Raw genomic sequence first — 20,038 nt, 5'->3', positions numbered from 1 at the left:
AATCAGTATAACAAGTTTCATTAAAAGAAATTTTTACTCTTCAAGTAGACTTCTTCAAGTCTCTGTTTCTCAATCACAAAAGAATCTCGGGAAGAATCATGTCCGATTTAAAAGTTAAAACGCATCCGCATACTTTTGATACTTTCGGCGATAAGATTGAAGTATATGCGTTTAAGTAACTTCTGAATTCTCTTTCTAAAAAGTTTTCTTCAGAGAGACAATGCTCTCTACTGAAAAGTTAAACGCGTGTCTTCGACTATGCGATTATGGTTTTCCGGTAATTGTTTTAGCTGTCGCCAATGTAACTTTCGGCGACTGCGCTCGCGTCGCGCGCGAAAGTTTCGCGGGCGTTAATTAACTACTAATTGGATTTTATTAATTGGGTCCTTGCCGTACGCTCATGGCACGAGCCACTCACCAAGCGTTACTTTGTCTGTGTTAATAGAGTGTATATTGCGAATCGCTTTACATCCTCTCTCGAGTTGTGTAGTATATTACATCTAGAATTGATCACCAAAATGCCAAGAATAAGTCGAACAAAAAATTCAATCAAGTTGATCCTATATTATCTTCAAGTCGAATTTATACATACTTATACACGAGCAACGACAAATAAAACTGCTTTATAATTGTGTCTATTATTTTTTACACGGATATTCAGAGATATCTAAATAAGTGTGACTTCATTATTACTATCTATCACTAAATTTTATCGATGAAGCAGTATATTTTAGATCGTTTATTCGTTAGTCTTCGAAATTCAAAATTTGCATATTTGATATTTAAAAATTTGATATTTATTAAAACAAAGCAATATAGAAACATAAAGTAAAATATATGGAAAGAAGAGAAAAAAAATTCTTTGTGTGTACATGTGTACCTATAATTATATATTGCATATATATATATATATATGTATTAGGTGTTGGAATTAATTCGTAGCGTTTTTAAATGAAAGAATGTTATTTATTTCACATGAGCATTAAAAAATACATTAATGAAAGTACTTCCCATCACTTGTAAAACGCTACGAATTAATTCCAACACCTAATATATTTGTAGAAAACGGATAGAAAAATTGTTATAAAATAATTATAATTTTCGCTTCATACGAACGTATATGTTCTCTTGGAAGTACGTAACACTCCAAAATTCCGGGCACGTTATTACACGCGAGACATCGTGCATACTTCTGCAAGTTTCGATAACCCGGTCGGACACTATAATTAAAGTTTTGTTACGTAACGAGAAATTTACTCGCGATTGCAGGATGTAGATACGAGGGTCGCCGATATCAGGAAGGAACGGCTGTGAGTACGTCCGAGCCCTGCTTGCAGTGCTGGTGCACCGAAGGTGCATTGAGATGCCGGCTCCGAGTGTGCCCGCGATTGCCGAATCCACCACCGTCCGGCTGTCATGTTCGTTCACCGGCCGAGAACGTATGTTGCGCCGAGATGGTGTGCGGCGAATCACGTTAGTACGATGATATCTCTTTGATCAAACAATATCTTATCAATAGAATTGGATAGCCAGCAATGTACTGCTAAAAAATATTTGTATTTGTATTAAAACAGATTTTAGTTAAAAATTCTGTGTTGAATTTTCCAAGTTTTAATTTAATATAATGTAATTGCGTTATTTGAACTTGTATTAAATTGATATTTGACATTTATCAGAACTAAAACAACACAATTTATGAGTAAGTGAACAATTAATGTAAATAAAATGTATTTTAAAACGTAAATATTAAGATAAATAAATAAAATGTGTTAAATTAGTGTTATGTTTTTATTTAATTTTTACATAATATTTGTTTTACGTCATAATATATTCATCTTATATTAAATCGATATAAAAATTTGGATGGATACGTATATATATAAAATGTGTTAAATCTGTGTAGGATCAAAAAGTCTTTCTGAACACAACCTGGGAAATTATGAAAAAATACCAAGTATCTTTTTAAAATAATTTTCGTATAAATTTTGTATAAGCCATAATTTAATCATTCAATGTATTGTATAAGTATATAATTATTATACAATTATTATTCATGATTAGGGAAAAGGTGCCAGCTGTATCCACACGCTTTTAGATCCTTTTTACAAAGTTTATCTAAAACGCATAAAAGTTTTGTCTTCATGGTAAAACAGATTAAAGAGTTAATCGTGGCTAGGGTTTAAATTTATTATCTGACTTATGTACAGGCGACGTCGAGAATATGTTGCGGAGAGCCAGTGTACAAACGAACATAGAAGCTGAGGATGAAGAGAAGCATGCTCAGAACTCACGTACAGAAGGTATTTCTATTTTGTTGATTTTATACTTTGTTATTTGTTCTGCTCAGCAATGTATCGCTATATTGTACAAATAATCGTCTTTCTTACATTGCGCTGCATTTATCGATAAAATGACAATATGACATATCTTGTAGCAAGTAATTTATAATTTTTAATACAATTACTTAAATGTAGAAAAATTAATTCGTCTTCTCTTCTCAAGTGACAGTATTATATATTGCTAATATTGCGACTGTACTCTGAGTTAAATTAGCAGAAGCGCTATTATTTTTAATAATTTCCATTCTAACTCCGTCTCTGTGAAAAGAGCGTCTGGACTACCTCTGTGGTAAATAAATGAGCCTCGTTACACTCGAGTAAACTTGGGTAAATAAATTGAAGAAGGTAGAACACTCGGCTAAACTCGGGCATAACACAGAAGGGGTTAAGATGGCTCGTTACTGTTGAAACGAACGTAATTTTAAATTAATTCAGGATTTCTTTGTTACTGTAAAGTTTATGCTAGTACATTTTTTCATTTTTACGCGGTACAACATTGGTTAGATATCGTAACATTTTACCGTAATATTATTTTTATTTGCAACAATAAAATAAAATTCTATAAAAAATATATAACACGTTGTATGTATTAATTAATTTAGCGATATTATTGTATGTGTAATTAATTCAATTGCAAATTGCTTGAATATTTACCTTTATAATGTTAAATTAAAAAGGTTACTATTTATTAACTAAAAGCTTTTGGGTTTTTTATTTAACATCAACATACTATTTTTATTCATATAAGTGAATTAATTTAAGCGTATCTCTTGAAAGTTGTAAAGTTTACTAAATCTATTTATGAAACTAAAATTCCGAGTTGAGAAGCAACAGAATTAAATATATTAAATATTAAAACGCAATAGCATTCGTTGCTTGTATTTTCTCTTGAAACAACAACCTTTTACGTTACTTTATAAATATATAAAGCTTGTATCGTTCTTGAAAGCATTGTTAAATAAATTATCGAGCGCCAAGAAACTTCGCTGAAGTTCGACGAAGCTCACGTACTATCTCACGGACAGAAACGATCTTAACGAGAGCAATTTAACGTAAACTCCATTCAGTGCTCGATTGCAATTAAAGATTAACTATTGTATATAGATCTTCCAGTTCTCTTTGAAACAAACAGACGACGTTAGAAACAGTATCCATAAATAATGGACAAAAAAATGATAACAAATATTACGTCATAATGGAAAGATAGTAACAAATGTTTCATCGAAAAGAGTTACAATAACCAGTATACTATAGGAATAGACATACTGGTATACTATAGTAACTTAAATGTTAAAGTTAAAAAGTGTACTAATATAGCTTATGCTGGAATAATGTATTTAGTTTTTATACAACACACACACACACACACACACACACACACACACACACACACATATATATATATATATAATTACTTTAATTACTACGTAGAACGTAAAAGAAAATCCTAATAACTTTACTTTTGATACATAAAAATAAAAAAGCGCATGTATTTGACCGTTGACAGAGAGAGCACAAATTAATGTATTAAGTTCAGTAATTTCTATATATTATCTTATACAAGCATAGAAATGTCTATGTGCGTTGCTAAGATTTCGGTTACTAAGATATTTGCATGTTCCAACTTGATCCTATGCTCTAACTGGCCTCCATACTAATAAATTACAGAACAATCACAATAAGATAACAATAGTAATTTTTTAATTACTAGAAGGTATAAAAATCACTTCAAGCGATCATTTACATAATAATGAAAAAAGGTGACTATTCTAAGTTAATTAGACTAAAATGGGAGAAGCGTGAAAATAAATTTCAAATGTTAGGATGTCTGCACGATGGAATTCAATATGGCTCAGGGTCGGCGATGATGGGTTCTCGCCGGTGCGAGTACTGCTACTGCATATCCGGTACAAGGAGATGCCTCCGACCCAAGTGCCTGCTGCCTCTACCGGGATGCACTCCGCTGTACGCGCCCCATTCCTGCTGTCCAGTCGCCTATAACTGCACTCGTGAGTGTACTTTTATCACGGCGACATCACGAGTTACTTAAAGTGCCTTACCAATAGCCCTCCTTATTTCTTTTCAAGACCACCATCCGTCCACAATGGCGCCGGTATCGGGAAACGGTGAGTTCAAATTGTTGTCATTTACGAGCTAGTCCGCTTAACTGAATTCGAGGAAGCGGATGCCACCAGTTGAGAAATTTCCCGGAAACTCGATAGCGCGATCGAAAGCTTCGTGCTGTTACGCAGAGGTGTTTAGCCCTTAACTTTAAATGAATCTAATAAAAATTCCTCAGTGGAACATAAAGGATATAAAAATTTCATAAAATATTATTTTTTTCTTTAGAATAATTCATGCAAAAAATACACGAATAGAAATCTTCCAACTTTCTATTAAATTAGAGATTTCATTCTGCGTAAGAGTGAACGAAGTTCTTTTAAGATAAAATTTATACAAATTGAACGCTAATAGAGATAGCGTAACATGATAAACGCGATACAGTGGAACAAACAGAGTTGTTTTACATACATTGGCATCGTGTATGAGCAAGGAACTTATTAAAGTTTGCTCGTGTGTAGAAAACTTGAAGAAAATCGGGGTTATTAGGGATTATTCCGAAATTTACCGCCGCGCGACTAAAGCTCTCCGCCGAAGCACGCTCTCGAAAGTTGTGATGAAATGTGTAACTTAATAACGAAGAGTTACTGCTGACGTTATATCACCTTGCGACACTTACTCCACAAGGATTCTACCTTCAGATAGCCGACGAGGTTCATTTAATGCTCAGTCTCATCGCCCGGTGGTTTAAGCTGTAAGTTACAAGAAAATACCGTAATGATGTACTATTTAAACTAACACATATAAATATTTTAAAGCAATTGCACGAAATTGCAAGGTATTTTAAAGATATTTCTGTCTTAATAAGGGATCTTGATTAGGAAATTTTTGACACTTTAACACACTTTAATCTTTTAATATACTTAATTTAAAGTATAGTCGGAATATACAGTTAAAAATTAGTGCTTGTAACACATTTTACATGTCCCAAACGATCCACTAATTTCTTATATTAATTTAACATAAAATGAATATATTAAGATATAACACAAATATTATGTAAAAGATTAATATACGTAAAAATTACATTTTGACATAAATCTAGAAGCACATTGTGAAAACATATTTCTTCAGTAAAATTAACGTTTATAATATGTTAAATTAATATGTCCATTTTTATTTATTTATCTTATCATGAAGAGAAGGATTTTGTTGAAATATCTAAAATTTAGCTAAATACAGATCTAATTTTATTGAACCATCAAAATAATTACATGGGAATCTCAAGCGTGATGAGCAATGCTGCAAAAAGTTTTGACATTCTAGTAACTAGTTTGAGAGTTTTACATAATTATTTTGATGGTACAACAAAATTACTTTCAGATCTATATCTAAATTGGATATTTCAACAAAATCATATTTTCCAAATAGAATTTACGTTTTGAAATTATATCTATTATTTTTATGTTATACTCGTTTACTTAATCTAGTTTACTAAACACTAGAAAATATCGATTTAATACAAAATATTAAAATAATAATCACATTATAGTTAATATCGGAGTGTGAAATCTTAAAACTGAGATATATTAAAAATTCAACACAAAAATGTTTACAATAAGGACCAATTTTAACACAAATATAAAATATTTTTATAATGTGCACAATAATTTAAGAAAATTAAGATTCTAAAGATTTTATTCTAAATTGTTTTAATAGTAAAGTCTAATTTAAACAAATCTCGCGGATTAGATTTTTCTTATTTATTATACCTAATTTTAAATAATTAAAAAAAAATATTTATCTCAACATATCAAAGCTGTCAACCCTTTCTTTCAATTCTATTGATATTTGCGGTTCAGAGAAAAACGCGCGATTTTGCTATATTTCATACACGAGAGCGACTATCCCGGATATCCCCAAGAGCGAGCACCGTCTCTAAATTTTCTGGTTATGGGATCTGACAGCTATAGAGAAACATGTAACGTGATAAAGAAGTCGTAGTAGGTACCTCCGATACTTTGCTCCGGAGGGAAACTACGAGTCGGCGTTTCAGATAGCCGAGGTTGCCGTTCATTTAACGCTCAGTTTCACCGCGGCCGCTTAAATTTAAGCTGGGTTTAAGCCTCGGTCGCTACGACGATGCCACGGCTGTCACTGGCTGCCGGGACATTCGGAGATGGCTTAATTTTAACGGGCACCGGAAACCACCCCCCTCCCGTCAGATGGGCGGTGTTGTGGCCTTGCCGTCGCGATGACTGACCATGAAGTTGGTAAATAACGATTCGAACCACGGCGACTCGTTAATTCTCTCGGATGGACAAATATCCCCGAGGTCACTGCTTGCCAGGACGAGGCTATTATGAGCTAACACGACGACGCCATCAAAAGAGCGACGTTATGCTCCTCCAGAGCGTATAGCTCCACTCAAAGAAGCTAAAACCTCCAGTGGGAAAAGATAGAAATATGCGATCCGTTATATATTTCTATGAAGTGCTAGAATAAAAATTGAGACCAAAACCAATTAAGATTTTACGGATTAAGATTTTACATTTTTAGTTAAGATTTGAATGTTGAACTTGACATGATATGCAACCCTTTGTCATATTTCTGCACAGAAAGAATACAATTTTGCTAAAAGATTTAAAATTACATCACGTATACGTAGATCTGGAAATAATTTAGTTGGATCATCAAAATAATTTTGTTGGAAAACCAAACTGGTTACTAGAATATCAAAAATTTTTGTAGCATCGCTCTTTATTTTTCAGTTTCCAGCATAATTATGTTGATAGTTCAACAAAATTATTTTCAGATCTGTTCAGCAGAATGTTAGAACTTTTAGCAAAATGTTAAATCCTTCAGCAAAAATCGTTCTTCCTGCGTGTTTTCTTCTTCACGCTATCGAAGTTCCAGAAATCTGGACGGAATGTCTAAATATTCGGACCACGAATATCCGGACATTCGCGCCATCCGTTATTTTCTGCGCAAGCGGCGCGGCGGAAGAAATTACGCGAGGGCCGAGTTTCCACACTCGCATTCTCACGGCTCTCATGATTATACGTGGTACATGATTGTCCAGGATGTCGCGTGGGCGAACGCACTTACGTCGAGGGCGAGATGGTTCGCGACATCGAGTGGAAGGCCGCATGCGACAATTGTTTCTGCGCGATGGGCGCCATACGATGCGTTCCGCTTGCGTGCGCCCCACCTCTTCAAGGCTGCAGCCCGATCGTTCGAGAAGGACAATGCTGTCCATCCACCTACAATTGCAGTGAGTTTCACGCAAATTCGCATCGGGATCTGTCCCATGCTTACGGATCCACCCGGCCCAGTTCACGCCTGGCTTGTGTTTTCCATTGAATTAATTGCGAAATTCCTTGGTCAGGAATATTGCCTTTCATTTTTCAGACTATTATTAAATATCGAGGAAAAAATGCAATACTGAACAAATATCGAAATACAAGTCTATTAAAGCCGCTGATGCTTTTTGTAATATTAGTAGACGTTTTACAAAAAGAACACGTAATGAAATAAATAAAACAGAATAAACAAAAAAAAAACACGAACAAATATTATAGTTAAAAAAATATTTAATTAGAATGAAAATAATTTTTCATCGATGCATGCGCTCTCACTATTCTTAAAATGCAATTTCCGAACCTGCGTACTTTTTATAAAGATTTTTTAACTTTCGCTAATTTAATTCTTGCCTCGATTCTTTTTAAATTTTATTAACTTCATGCTTTTTGTAATATTAATAGACTTTTCATTAAAAAATATATAAAATACATAGAAACAAAAGAGAATAAACAAAAACGAACAATATATAGTTAAAAAATTATTAGCGGACTTTTTTAATTTTTACGAATTTAATTCTTTAGGTTCCTCGATTCTGGTTAGATTTTTTATTTTTTATATTTAGTTTTTATATATTTCTTATTAAAATACTTAAATTAGAATGCTTCGCGCTTTTCATAATTCATAAGAGAAAATTGAATCTTTTCCTTTCATACGTAAGTTTTCGAAATATTAATTTTACGTTGCATGGTAAAAGAGGTCGATCGTCGTAGCAAGCCTCCGATGCTAAATTGAGTCTCGCTCGGTTACTCGGTTAAGGCTTGGTGAAAAATATTTTACCGAAAGCGAAAATATTTATTTGATACATGCCGATGTGAGAAAATAACGAATGCCGTCGTCAACAAACACCGTCTCGTTTTGGGATTTGGAAATATTTTATCCGGCATTCCCGCGTTTGTGAAAGGAAAATAAAATATTTTACTCGGCTTTGCGCGCGCGTAAGCAAATTAAACACGTCGATTCTTGGAAGCGAGAAACATCTGTGAATTAAAAGGGGATTTAATTTCCGCGCGAGAGCGTTTATTCGATACAGTCAATATGGCAGCTCTGTGAACGTGATAGCCATCGCGATATTAATATCGCGGCAGATAGAATGCGTGTATCGAACAAAAATCGGCCAATAACCTGCAAATATCGACTTAAAAGCATATTTTTATTCCCTAACAAATATTGCTAATATTTCTGTATTTAGTTAAAAAAAAAATAATAAAGTCTGATTTTATACTATTTTAATGAATATTTCGTTTTCGGATTACGCTACTCGTTTGGACATTTCTCCTCTATTCTTAGTCATAATTCATTAGATCAATGTGAAATCTATTCCATATAGTATTTGCTGCGCTAATCCCCTTAATATTTAATTTCTGTATTTTTTATACTTTAATAATGAAGAGAGAATAATTGAAAACGAGATATGTATTATCATTTAAATTCAGCACGAAAAGAGAATCGAATTTAATAAGCCAGGTAGCTGTAGAACGTATTATACAGATTCGCTAATTAAAATCCATTGATAGTACAGTTGATGTGCAGAACTGTCAATATGAATCTGACATCTCTACGATTTTTACTTTTAATTAAAGTTGTTCATTATAATGTAATACACAGCAGATCACAAATAGATTACATTTTTTTTCGATGGTTTTCAGAAGCAATTTGCTCATCAAAGCGATTGGTTCTCTTACTTATGGATCTAATTACGTTCAATAAACAAGGTTCTATAAACAAGGCTGAATTCCAAAACGTATAAAAAAAAAATATTGCAACCTTTCTGTGACTCACCATACGTCGTACTTTTTTTTATACGGATGTACTCAATAAGGAAAACACAAACCAGGTTGAATTTGTCCTACAAATAACTTTTTCGCGGGCTTAATTTATATATACACGCATAAATATACTTTCTTGAATGCTAATAAAAAACTAAGGAATTAAACGTTTAAGGCGGCAGCATCGAAGTAAAGGCTACCCAAAACTACGCATCCTACGCCTTCGTCAGCAAGGACTACGCTAAGTTTCGCAAGGAGACCAACTTTTTCGTACGTTTTCTCTTCTTTTTTTTTTTGCTTTACTCTTTAAGTAGAAGCGTAAATTATCACATCGCCTTTTTGGCGAGTTTCTGCTAAATAGCTCTAACTGGTCTAAATAAGCTTACTAAATCCCAAAGTTACCAAATAGTAGGAACATGCTCATGGGATCGAAGTTAAGGGGAGGTGATTTATGTAGTCGGCGGAATTTAATCAATGAAATCTACCCGAAACATTGATTATAAACGCGTTAGACATTCGACTTAGTTCAGGAATTTGGAATGGAGCATACCTTATTGGATCACGTAGCACGATACGAGTTTCCGATCGGGCGACGACGTATCTATTATGGATGTGTTGCGTTATTATTAATGGATAACGTCGTTAGTACAGAATACCACTTATAGAGAATTCGAATCTCGCGAGATACATAGGAATCTACTCACAATGGAAACAACTGTGGCGAATTCGGGAGATTCGTCACTTGGATTCTTGGATGGGCTCATCAATCGCGCATCAGTATTCTTTGCATGTGTAACAAATTTTATAAAAATTGTTTGTAAAATTTATATTTCTTAGCCATTTAACAATTTTTATGCGTTTTAAATTAATAAATTGAAAATCTTTTATTTTTCTATCTCAAGAAAACTGAAAAGAAATTTTTATCTTTTTTTATTCACTTCCAGCTAGGATTACCATATCCAAATCACAAGAAAAGAGTACGTATATATACATACTTTTTAAAGAAAAACGATAATTCGGGGGTGAAAGAGAGGGATATATAATTTTTCTTGCATTAAATGTATAGGTATTTACAAAATAAGATTTCTACAATAATTTTTCTAGAAAAAATTAAGTTTTCAGTTTTTTCGACTCAAGTTTTACTCGATTAAACGCCAGTTAGACGAAATCATTAAATTGACTCGGCTGATCGAATTACGAGTAGACTTTGAAGCGCAAATAGAGTTTTATAAAAAAGAAAGATTCTTCTATGAAGAAATTCTAATCGATTTACGGTACGAGAGCCTGTCATTAATTGTTCAGCCCGCGATTGATCAATCTACGAATCCGTCCGTCGAAGGACGAGGTCACAGAGTGGTCGAGGAACGGATTAGCACCAGTACGATCGATCTCGAGGAGGACTCATCTGTCGCCACCTACTCGACCGCTTGGCCCTCGACCATGGAGACCGACATCATGGACAATGAAATCTTGATAGGGACGGTGGACTATAAATCGACCTTGGAAGTGACGACTACCGCAACTTTAACGAATGAGGTGATGATATGTACGATAATCCAAGTAACGAAAGTCTTTTGGGCCAATCTATCTATAAAATTACAGCTTGTTAAAAATTTTCGGATGAGCGGCATGTAAATATATTGATATTTTTTTTTAAATCGTTTTTTAATCCATGCAGAATTCACTTATTGTTAGTAAATTAGTAGATGCGTACACTGCTAACTTAGATATAATTTGAAAGAATATAATTTGAATTATTGATATTGACATACATATACATGAGATACAAATACGAAGATCTATATATAGCTTAATAATTTTAGATAACGTAATGAACGGAACAGACATTAAATCAAATAATATTATTTTCCTATTACATTGCAAATCCAAGTATGTAAAAAGTGACACTTCAATATGTGTATGATTAGTTTTCCATGTTAAAATAATACACTATACTACATACAAATATATTAGGTGTTGGAATTAATTCGTAGCGTTTTTTAATGAAAGAATATTATTTATTTCACATGAGCATTAAAAAATACATTAATGAAAGTACTTCCCATCACTTGTAAAACGCTACGAATTAATTCCAACACCTAATAGATTTACATATTTAAATATTTCTCTTCCCATCAATTCATTATTTCTTTTTCACTAAAAATCATCTATTCGATATTGAAACAGCAGATGTTTGTGTGTCTTCAATTCAGCGAAAAAAATTAAATATATTCAGATGAAAAACTAAATAACAAACATACATTTAAATCATTTTTTACACACTTAGATTTACAGTGTAGTTTCAATAAAAACATTTGTTGGAGTACAATTTTTTTATCGCTTTAATGCTTACTATTTTCTTTAGTTCACGGAAGCATAAATTCATTCATAAATCAATTCGGCGTTAACAATTATTTATCTTCATTCGCCAGTTATCAAGTAACACTGAATCGACAGCATCATTCGAGTCGACACCGGCATCCAAAGACGCTGATTCTGTCACTCGTGATTCCTGCACGACGTGTTCAACGAACACGTTCACGGACTCCACAACGGAGGATGCATCTAGCACAGATAGCTCGACAATCTCGTTGTCGGAATGGACGACGATGCTTCCCGAATTAACGCTCAATAATGGAAACGATGAAAACGAAGATACTGGCGGGGATGAAAACAAAAACACAAGCGAAAATGAGGAGCGGAACGAAGATGAGGCTACGGAGAGAGAAACAATGATGGGAGAGAAAACAGATATAATTGAGAAAAACAAAACTACGGTGCATCCTTTCGTAGTTTCTACGGATGCCGGGAAAACGCTTATCCCCGAGAAATTATCCTTCGAGAACTCCACTCTCATTAAGGTAATGATAACAATAATAATCAGAATTTTCATGCAAAAATAATAGATACCAATGAGATAGTTTCTTAAAACTTAAGTAAAAAACAATCACACATTTTTTTTATTCAGTTAAACTGGAATTATTTAGTAAATGTAGTTTTATACTAAATGTTATTTCTGCATTGAATATTTCTGATTATACAATTATCTAAATTATAATGAAATTATCTTGAAGTCTTTTTATAAATTGTTTCTTTCAATACAGGAATATTCAAAAACCATGTATTTTTTGAAATTGATCATATATGTACATATATAAATTCTGAAATAAAATAAGATTTTTAAGACTTATCATTTTATATATTCTAAAGAAAACTTATAGAATCTGAAAAAGTTCAAGGTATTTTTTTTCACAAAATTTGATTAATTTTAAAAAATAACGACTTCTTAAAAATATTAGAAAAGTAATATAAGAGACTTTTTTGGAACGATAAACACCAGGGATAAATAATATACATGATTTTTTTCTTTAAACTATAAAAAATAATGGAAATTTTTACAAATTTAACCTACTTTGCGGTATAGATTTAAAGTAAACATTATTTTTAAATTAGTTTTACAATCTTTTGAAATTTTTGAACTTAAATTCTTTTATTAAGAAAAAAATCTGAAAACAAATATAGATTTATAAATTTAGAAAATTTGAAAATTTTTATTTATTTTGCCTCGTATTCATATATATTTGTTAAATATGAAACATATTTGCTGCAAAATTTTTATTGACTAAAAAAGACCAGACAAGTTTGTTATTAAACATGTATAACATAGAGGACGAAGACCGGTGGCAAGAGACCCGTCACCAGTCCATCGTCGACGATCCTCATGCCAGACGACATCCTCGTGATGAACGTGACAGTCAAGACGAATGTCTCGGTGGGCCATATACAAGGTGTCACGATAAATCCAATTAGATCCATTCCGCCTGACATTGAGACTATCTTGAATATTACTCATCGAGAAAAAGGCGAAGATTATGACTACGACTATAGTGAACGGCTTCTGCCACCGTCACTGCCGAACGTTAGGTGACTATTAGCATACCTCGATCCATCATCTTTTATTCAGTTCTATCGGTTCTATGATTTGACACTGGACAACCGTTCGTAGAAAGTACGAGTATATATGAATGTTTTTTTTTTTATGAATAATTGCGATATTTTTAGAATGCATGAAACTATCGGCAGGTGCAACATTGCGCAGTCGATGTAATCGATATAGCGCGTTTTATTTCTTTTTATTAGCCGGTACGATGTGCAATCAATTTTTCACGCTTATAACGGAACCGCTTTTTTGCGAGTTTTGTTGGCCGGGGAATACTGCCGTGAATTAAATTGAAATCGTTTGTCGAAAACAACTGATTGATACCGATTTACGTCGGTTACATTTTTAACGGCAGAAAATGCATAGCTTTTTCGTGTTGTACATTTTTCATAGATATAAAATTATATCAATATAATATTTATTTAAGATATATTTTTGTGCCAGTTATAATTTGAAAAAAAATGATAAACAATCCTCTGAAAGCTAGTCTTATTTCTTAAAATTATTTTTATTTCTTTTTGTATTGTATATATATATATATATATATATATATATATATATATATATATATATATGGCAATAATATTAAAATTTAATTAAAACTATTACCGATTGTTTTATAGTTATGTATATTAACGGAAAAAATAAATTTTGTTGCTGTAGGATAATACCCTTTGTGGCGGCAGACGCGTTGGTGAAAGGCAAGGATGTACCTTCGTCTAAAACTGGATATTCTCTTGGTTCAGTTGTAGTACCTCCTAAGCTACGACCGACCGATGCTTCCGGCTTTTATGATATTGCAACCCAGGAGAATCGATTTAGCCCGCCCGTAGAGACCGAAGGTATTTTATGATTCTTTCTAAGAAGTCAAATGAATAACCTAAAGACGCAAAGTTGTATAAATAAAACATCTCGTAAAAGTAAGCTAAATATATATTTAAAAAACAATTTTTGATATAGTTTGTGTCCAATAATTAAACAATAATCAGATGTTACATAATTGTTTTGTTATTATACTTTAATCATATATAATTAATAATAACATATTGTCGCTAATAATATTTTTTATGTAAAAATAATAAGTAATAGATCTTTGTAGGTGGTTTTATACCTAGAGAGCCGTCATACTTCGATGTTCCTTACCGCTCCACAGACTTAAATCTTGAGATTGGTACTGGAGTTACTGTAGTTCCACAAATTACGAATCCACATAAAAAAAATAATGGTATATGTTCTCGATTAATTATTGTTAATAAAAACTTGAAAGATTAATGTCCGTTTCCACCAATGTAAATTAACTTTAATCTTGGTTCAACTTACCCTTCGTTTTTTTTTAATTTTTAAAATTAGAAAATTCTACATAATTCTTAGAATTAGAAAAAAATAAAGAATTGAGATAGTTGAAGTATAAGATTAAAATTAAACTATCATTGATGGAAACGGGTATAAATAGCGAATTATAATATATCGTTAATTGATTTGTTTTGTTGAACTAGATTTATCGAACAAGTGCCATTTTGAAGATATGGAATACCGTCATGGTGAAATCTTGCCACGTGCCGCTTTTTGTATAATCTGTATGTGTTATTACGGAGAAATCGTCTGTTCTTCGCAGAAGTGTCCGCCATTGAAAATTGGCTGTCGCAGAATCAATTCTGAGGAGAAGTGTTGCGGAAAAATCGTTTGTGGTATATCACGTCGTTGTACAAACAAATATAAAATATATTCTCTAAATTTATTGGAGTAAAATCTCATTTTAAAGAGTGAAAATTAAGTCTTGAAAAGAGTGATTCAATTTTCAATCTTTAAAAGTGAGATTTTACTTTAGAATGATAATTCATTCTAAAAGTTTTAGAGAGTACGATTTTTATCAGAAATATCATATAGGCTCGTACGCACATTTTTATTTTAATCTTATCTTACAGTCGAAGCCGACGAATCGCCAACGGTGGTGCTTGACCGCGCTGATGCCACGGCACCTTCTCAACGACAGCCAACGGTGTCCCCGGATCCGTTTCGCGACGTCATCAAGACCGAGCCAGCCCCCGACTTACCTTCTTTGATTGAAGACATGATTCCATATCTGGTTGAACGCGGCATCACGACGCCCAAACCGACGACAACCATGACAGCTTCGAAGACTTCGGCTCAAGATTTGGTGGGCAATCAATTACAACACCCTCCAAACTTTGACTTCATGGAGGTACCGCTTATACAACCGCCCTTCGATTACGGAGAGGAAACTGTCGACTCCTCTTTTCTGGCGAAGATGAAGTACGGAGCGAACCGTGAGACATTTCCAACAGATACTGTTTCGTTAACGTACGATTTCAAGAATCAGGTCCTAGATCACAAACCCTTCGAAAATCCCGAGGCAGACATTTTCGATTACGACAGAACAATGTTGACCAAGTTAAATAGCACGACCGATGGTACGAAGTACGATTTCCATCGGAGCAATACTACGGAGCAGAAGTTCGCGATGGGAAACGTATCCGAGACCAAGAATCTCGATAGAAACTTCACCAGCGAAGAGGACAATCGTACTACGAGATACGACAATCGTACCGAGTCAGATAATTTCCCAAGTGAAGATGGAAAGACCACCGAGAACGTCGAGGACGTCACCATCTTTTCTTTGGACAATGTTCTTAAGTTGCTATTTTCCTCAAATACAAGTTCCAGCAACAAGCTGACTGAAACCACAAAGACGCTGAATGTTTCCTCCGTCAGCGGTGTACAAGAGGATCAGGAGACTCTTGTCGTTTCATCGACGAGTGCAGAAGGGTTAACCGAGGAAACAGAAACTGTCGAGACGTCCTCGAAGGTCCTCGACAACGAGATACCAATGTCCGTGGGCAGTTTGCTGAAGCTGGCGGGTTGCAATATATATGGTCGAATGTATCGCGTCGGCAGAATTATAACGGAGCTCTCAAGTCCCTGTGAGGAATGCAAGTGCACGGAAATTGGTGTCCGGTGCGAACAGTTGGAATGTTAATTTGATTCATCGTCAACAGTAAATGTTTCGCGAACGTTTGAACGCGATTAAATGAAACTGTTCAATTGAGAAAATTGAAAGTGCATACGTTGTGCAAAATATTTTTAAGAAAAGATAAAAAAGTTGCTCACAATTTGATGATAATACAATCGTTACTTTAAAATTTACTTTTCAATTAATTTTAGAATATAAAATTTACAAGAAGAAAAACTAAAATATTTTTAGGATGTTGGAATTATATGCGAGAAAGAAAATGAAATATCTATATCAAAATTATATTATAATATGAGAACGATATTCAGATTTAAATAACTTCATAATACAACTTTTATAAGATTTTAAAATTTTAAAACTTTTAAGTCGGAGATTTTTTATCATTGTGAATTTTATCGAATTAAATCGCAATCCAGCGTTATCATGTAAAATAGAAATCACTAATAATTTATCTTTATATTTTAAAATTTTTAAAAAATATAAATCCGCCAAAATCCATAGAAAATTAAATTATACAAATTTTTTATTATCTATATTCTCTTTCTCTTTTATTTTTTAATAATTTTGGATATTTGGTTTTCTACGGTAAAATTTGATATTTTGCTATCGATATAGTTAGGTCTAAAATTACGAATTTCTGAAACTACCAAGTCGTTGTTGTACCGTCAAGACATCTTGGCAGAGGGATGAATCTTCGGCCAGAACTTTGGACAACTTGGACCACGTAATTATCCAGACAGAACCGATAGTCTCGATGACCCTCGATAACAAGACACCGACGTTCGTGGTCAGATTACTCTAACTGGATGTAATATCTATGCCGAGTTGTTATAGCGTTGGTCGCATCATTAGTATCTCTAAGTTTTCGCTTTAGATGTGGCATCACAAGAGGATTTATATAAACTAACAAAACTTAAGTGTTGGATCCTTAATTGTTTGGATATCTCACACATTAATTTTCTTCATGAACGTCTCTTCATTTCTTGTACAAGACAAGACATCTGAAGAATGACAAATTAATATCTATGGTTTTAGAAAAAAAAAATAAAAATCGCTCAGAGGCCTTTAATAGTTTTAAGTTCTTCTGATATTGTTTTCGAAAAGTAATAAAAATAAAAGAGAAAAAAGAGACTACCTACTCGTATTTGGTTGGATTTACAATTAGTCATTGTAACGACAGCTTTCATTTAATAATTGTAATATCTTTTTGCATTTTTTACTTATTTCGATTTTACTATATGCAGTCATAGTTGTAGCGGAATTCATTTACAAGTATAAGAATTATGACAATTCAAATATTTCACTCTTCAAATATAGAAATTGAAAGAGGCTCTATCTGCTGCACACTAGAATTGGATTTCGTACGGATACTGCGTACATAATATTTAAATTTTGGATATTGCTGATGATGGCCTGAATTGAGCCAAAATATTCAAACGTTTTGTTGAATGACGTAAAAAGAACATAAAAACAAATTTACTTTGTTAAATTATAAAGCGTGAATTACTGCGTGGGATTTTTACTCTCACTCGCCTTTATTGAATATTTACTGTTCAAATTTTGAAACTCCGATTAATCTCTATTATTTTTTTTTATCATAAAAAAAGATTACATATTGTATGGAAGAAAATACGTTCTTCTCTAATATTAGCCGTGATTTTTTATTGATTGAAGATTAATGACAGTTTGACGTTCTTTCCGCTTTTTCTGCGAATATCCGTGCACGTAATTGACCTTTCTCCCGATTAGAAATATCGCCCGTATAATCCGTCTTATAGTTCGTGATTGTCATCTCCCGTCTTATATCCCGGGATTTCCAGATTCCTCCTTCTAATTTCTTTCATGTCTGTCGTTTTCTCTCTCTGTATCGTCGAGCATTATTTCCACGACGTCGCGCGGTGGTCATAAACGCCGGCCTTAGGAGAATCCACGACGGGATCGATCAGAATGTAATTGTGAGGAATAGTCCTTCCGTGCCTCGAAGGATAAGTGGATGAAGACGGAAGTTAGCGCGGTATTCGCTCACTACGACCGCCTTTCTTCTTTAATGGGAATTATCCATCTATATACCGATGGGGTAGAGAGACGAGGGTGCCGTTTTGATTTATCTTCGTAATTTATCTTTCCGAATGCAAAAGATATCAGGGTGGAATACGACGGTAAAGAAAGGAGGGAAAGAAAAAGAGGGAAAATAATCATTCGACAAAGACGTTCTTGTAAAATTTAAATTATCCTACTAAATTACACACCCTTTGTAAATGAATTAGATTTGTAGCGTATATAATAGCCAGCCATTATGTATGATTTATAAACATTTATAAAAAATTAAAATGTTGAAAGAGAAATAATCTACATAAGTCAGACCTCTTCAATGTTAAATAATATTTCATATTTTTCTGACACAAATCGAATATTGAATTCTGATTGGAAAAATTAATTAGAAGAACTGACTTACAGAGATTTTTTTCACAATTTTGCCTATCTTTTATAAATGTTATATCATATTGAATTACAATACGTATACTTTATGTTAACTTTTAAGTTATAATAAAGATCTCAATAGTATCACTGATTGAAATTGGTATCTAATGAATCAAACGGAAATCAATAACGAACATTGTTATTAATGATGCTGAAATAATTTTACAGATTATGACGCGTCAATTAATATTCAATTAATATTATTCGTTATTTTTCAGCATTATTTGTTGAATTAACGCCGTTATTACATAAGGATAAATATAATAAATATATATTACAATATAAGTATGTATTTGCATTCATATTAATTTGGCTATAACTGATATATGTCCAAAGTTATAAGAATGCTTTGTATATTTTTTAAGCATTTACCATCTTTAATAATCTTATACATTCATCAGGCAGAAGTTTTAAGAAATTGGAATTACATGTTGATAAATAAAGCTTTCATGGCAAAAGAAGATAATCCTATTCAATAAAACTTGTTTTTTTCATTAAATAAAAATTTGCTTTTTGAGAAGGAAGATTACGGTTATATTTATGGTTATAATAATATATTGACTTATATAAATTAGCTTGAAAATTACCGATTTCATTTAAAATACCGCGAATAGAACATATATATCATATATATATATATATATACATATATGTATACATATGTATACGATATATATTTATTATATATATGTATGATATATATGTACAATATATATTCGTACATATATAATAAACTTCTACATTTTTTTACCTTTACTTTTTTACGCTTTATTTTCTTTTCCTCATTCCTCTTTCTTTTGCAGAAAATATCGGAATGTAATATGCTTATATATATTTCCAATAAAATTAATTTTTACAAAGCTGCTTAATTACACCGCGCTTTTAATCATATCTATCCAATAAAAGACAATTTTTTCTAGTTTTTTTTTTTATAAAAACATTATTTATGTTAATATCGAAAAAATTTCATGGAAATTATTTTAATACAAAATTTAAGCAATGATCATGTTATTAAAATAATTTAATCAGTACACATCGCGGAAATTGTTTGGGAAAATAAAATCCGATAAAAGAGGTGACTCATTCAATCGAAATT

The 20,038-nt window shown here is 32.6% G+C and overlaps 1 protein-coding gene across 1 annotated transcript; it reads left to right on the top strand.

Moving 5' to 3' along the window:
* Positions 1 to 1,785: 1,785 nt before the first annotated feature.
* On the top strand, positions 1,786 to 19,408 carry LOC105153165 (uncharacterized). The gene is made up of 12 exons (XM_087404762.1): positions 1,786 to 2,300; positions 4,163 to 4,348; positions 4,427 to 4,465; positions 7,483 to 7,674; positions 9,705 to 9,799; positions 10,832 to 11,065; positions 11,962 to 12,390; positions 13,197 to 13,453; positions 14,133 to 14,311; positions 14,569 to 14,694; positions 14,966 to 15,157; positions 15,395 to 19,408. Exons 1-12 carry the CDS (start codon positions 2,222 to 2,224, stop codon positions 16,465 to 16,467), a joined length of 3,081 nt encoding a protein of 1,026 aa, XP_087260888.1. The 5' UTR covers positions 1,786 to 2,221; the 3' UTR covers positions 16,468 to 19,408.
* The last annotated feature ends 630 nt before the right edge of the window (positions 19,409 to 20,038 follow it).

Source organism: Acromyrmex echinatior, chromosome 3 (genome assembly GCF_024713525.1).
Source record: "Acromyrmex echinatior isolate Ae372 chromosome 3, ASM2471352v2, whole genome shotgun sequence".
NCBI lineage: Eukaryota > Metazoa > Arthropoda > Insecta > Hymenoptera > Formicidae > Acromyrmex > Acromyrmex echinatior.
The sequence above is the reverse complement of the archived record's forward strand: the minus strand, read 5'-3'. Positions and strand labels throughout refer to the sequence as shown.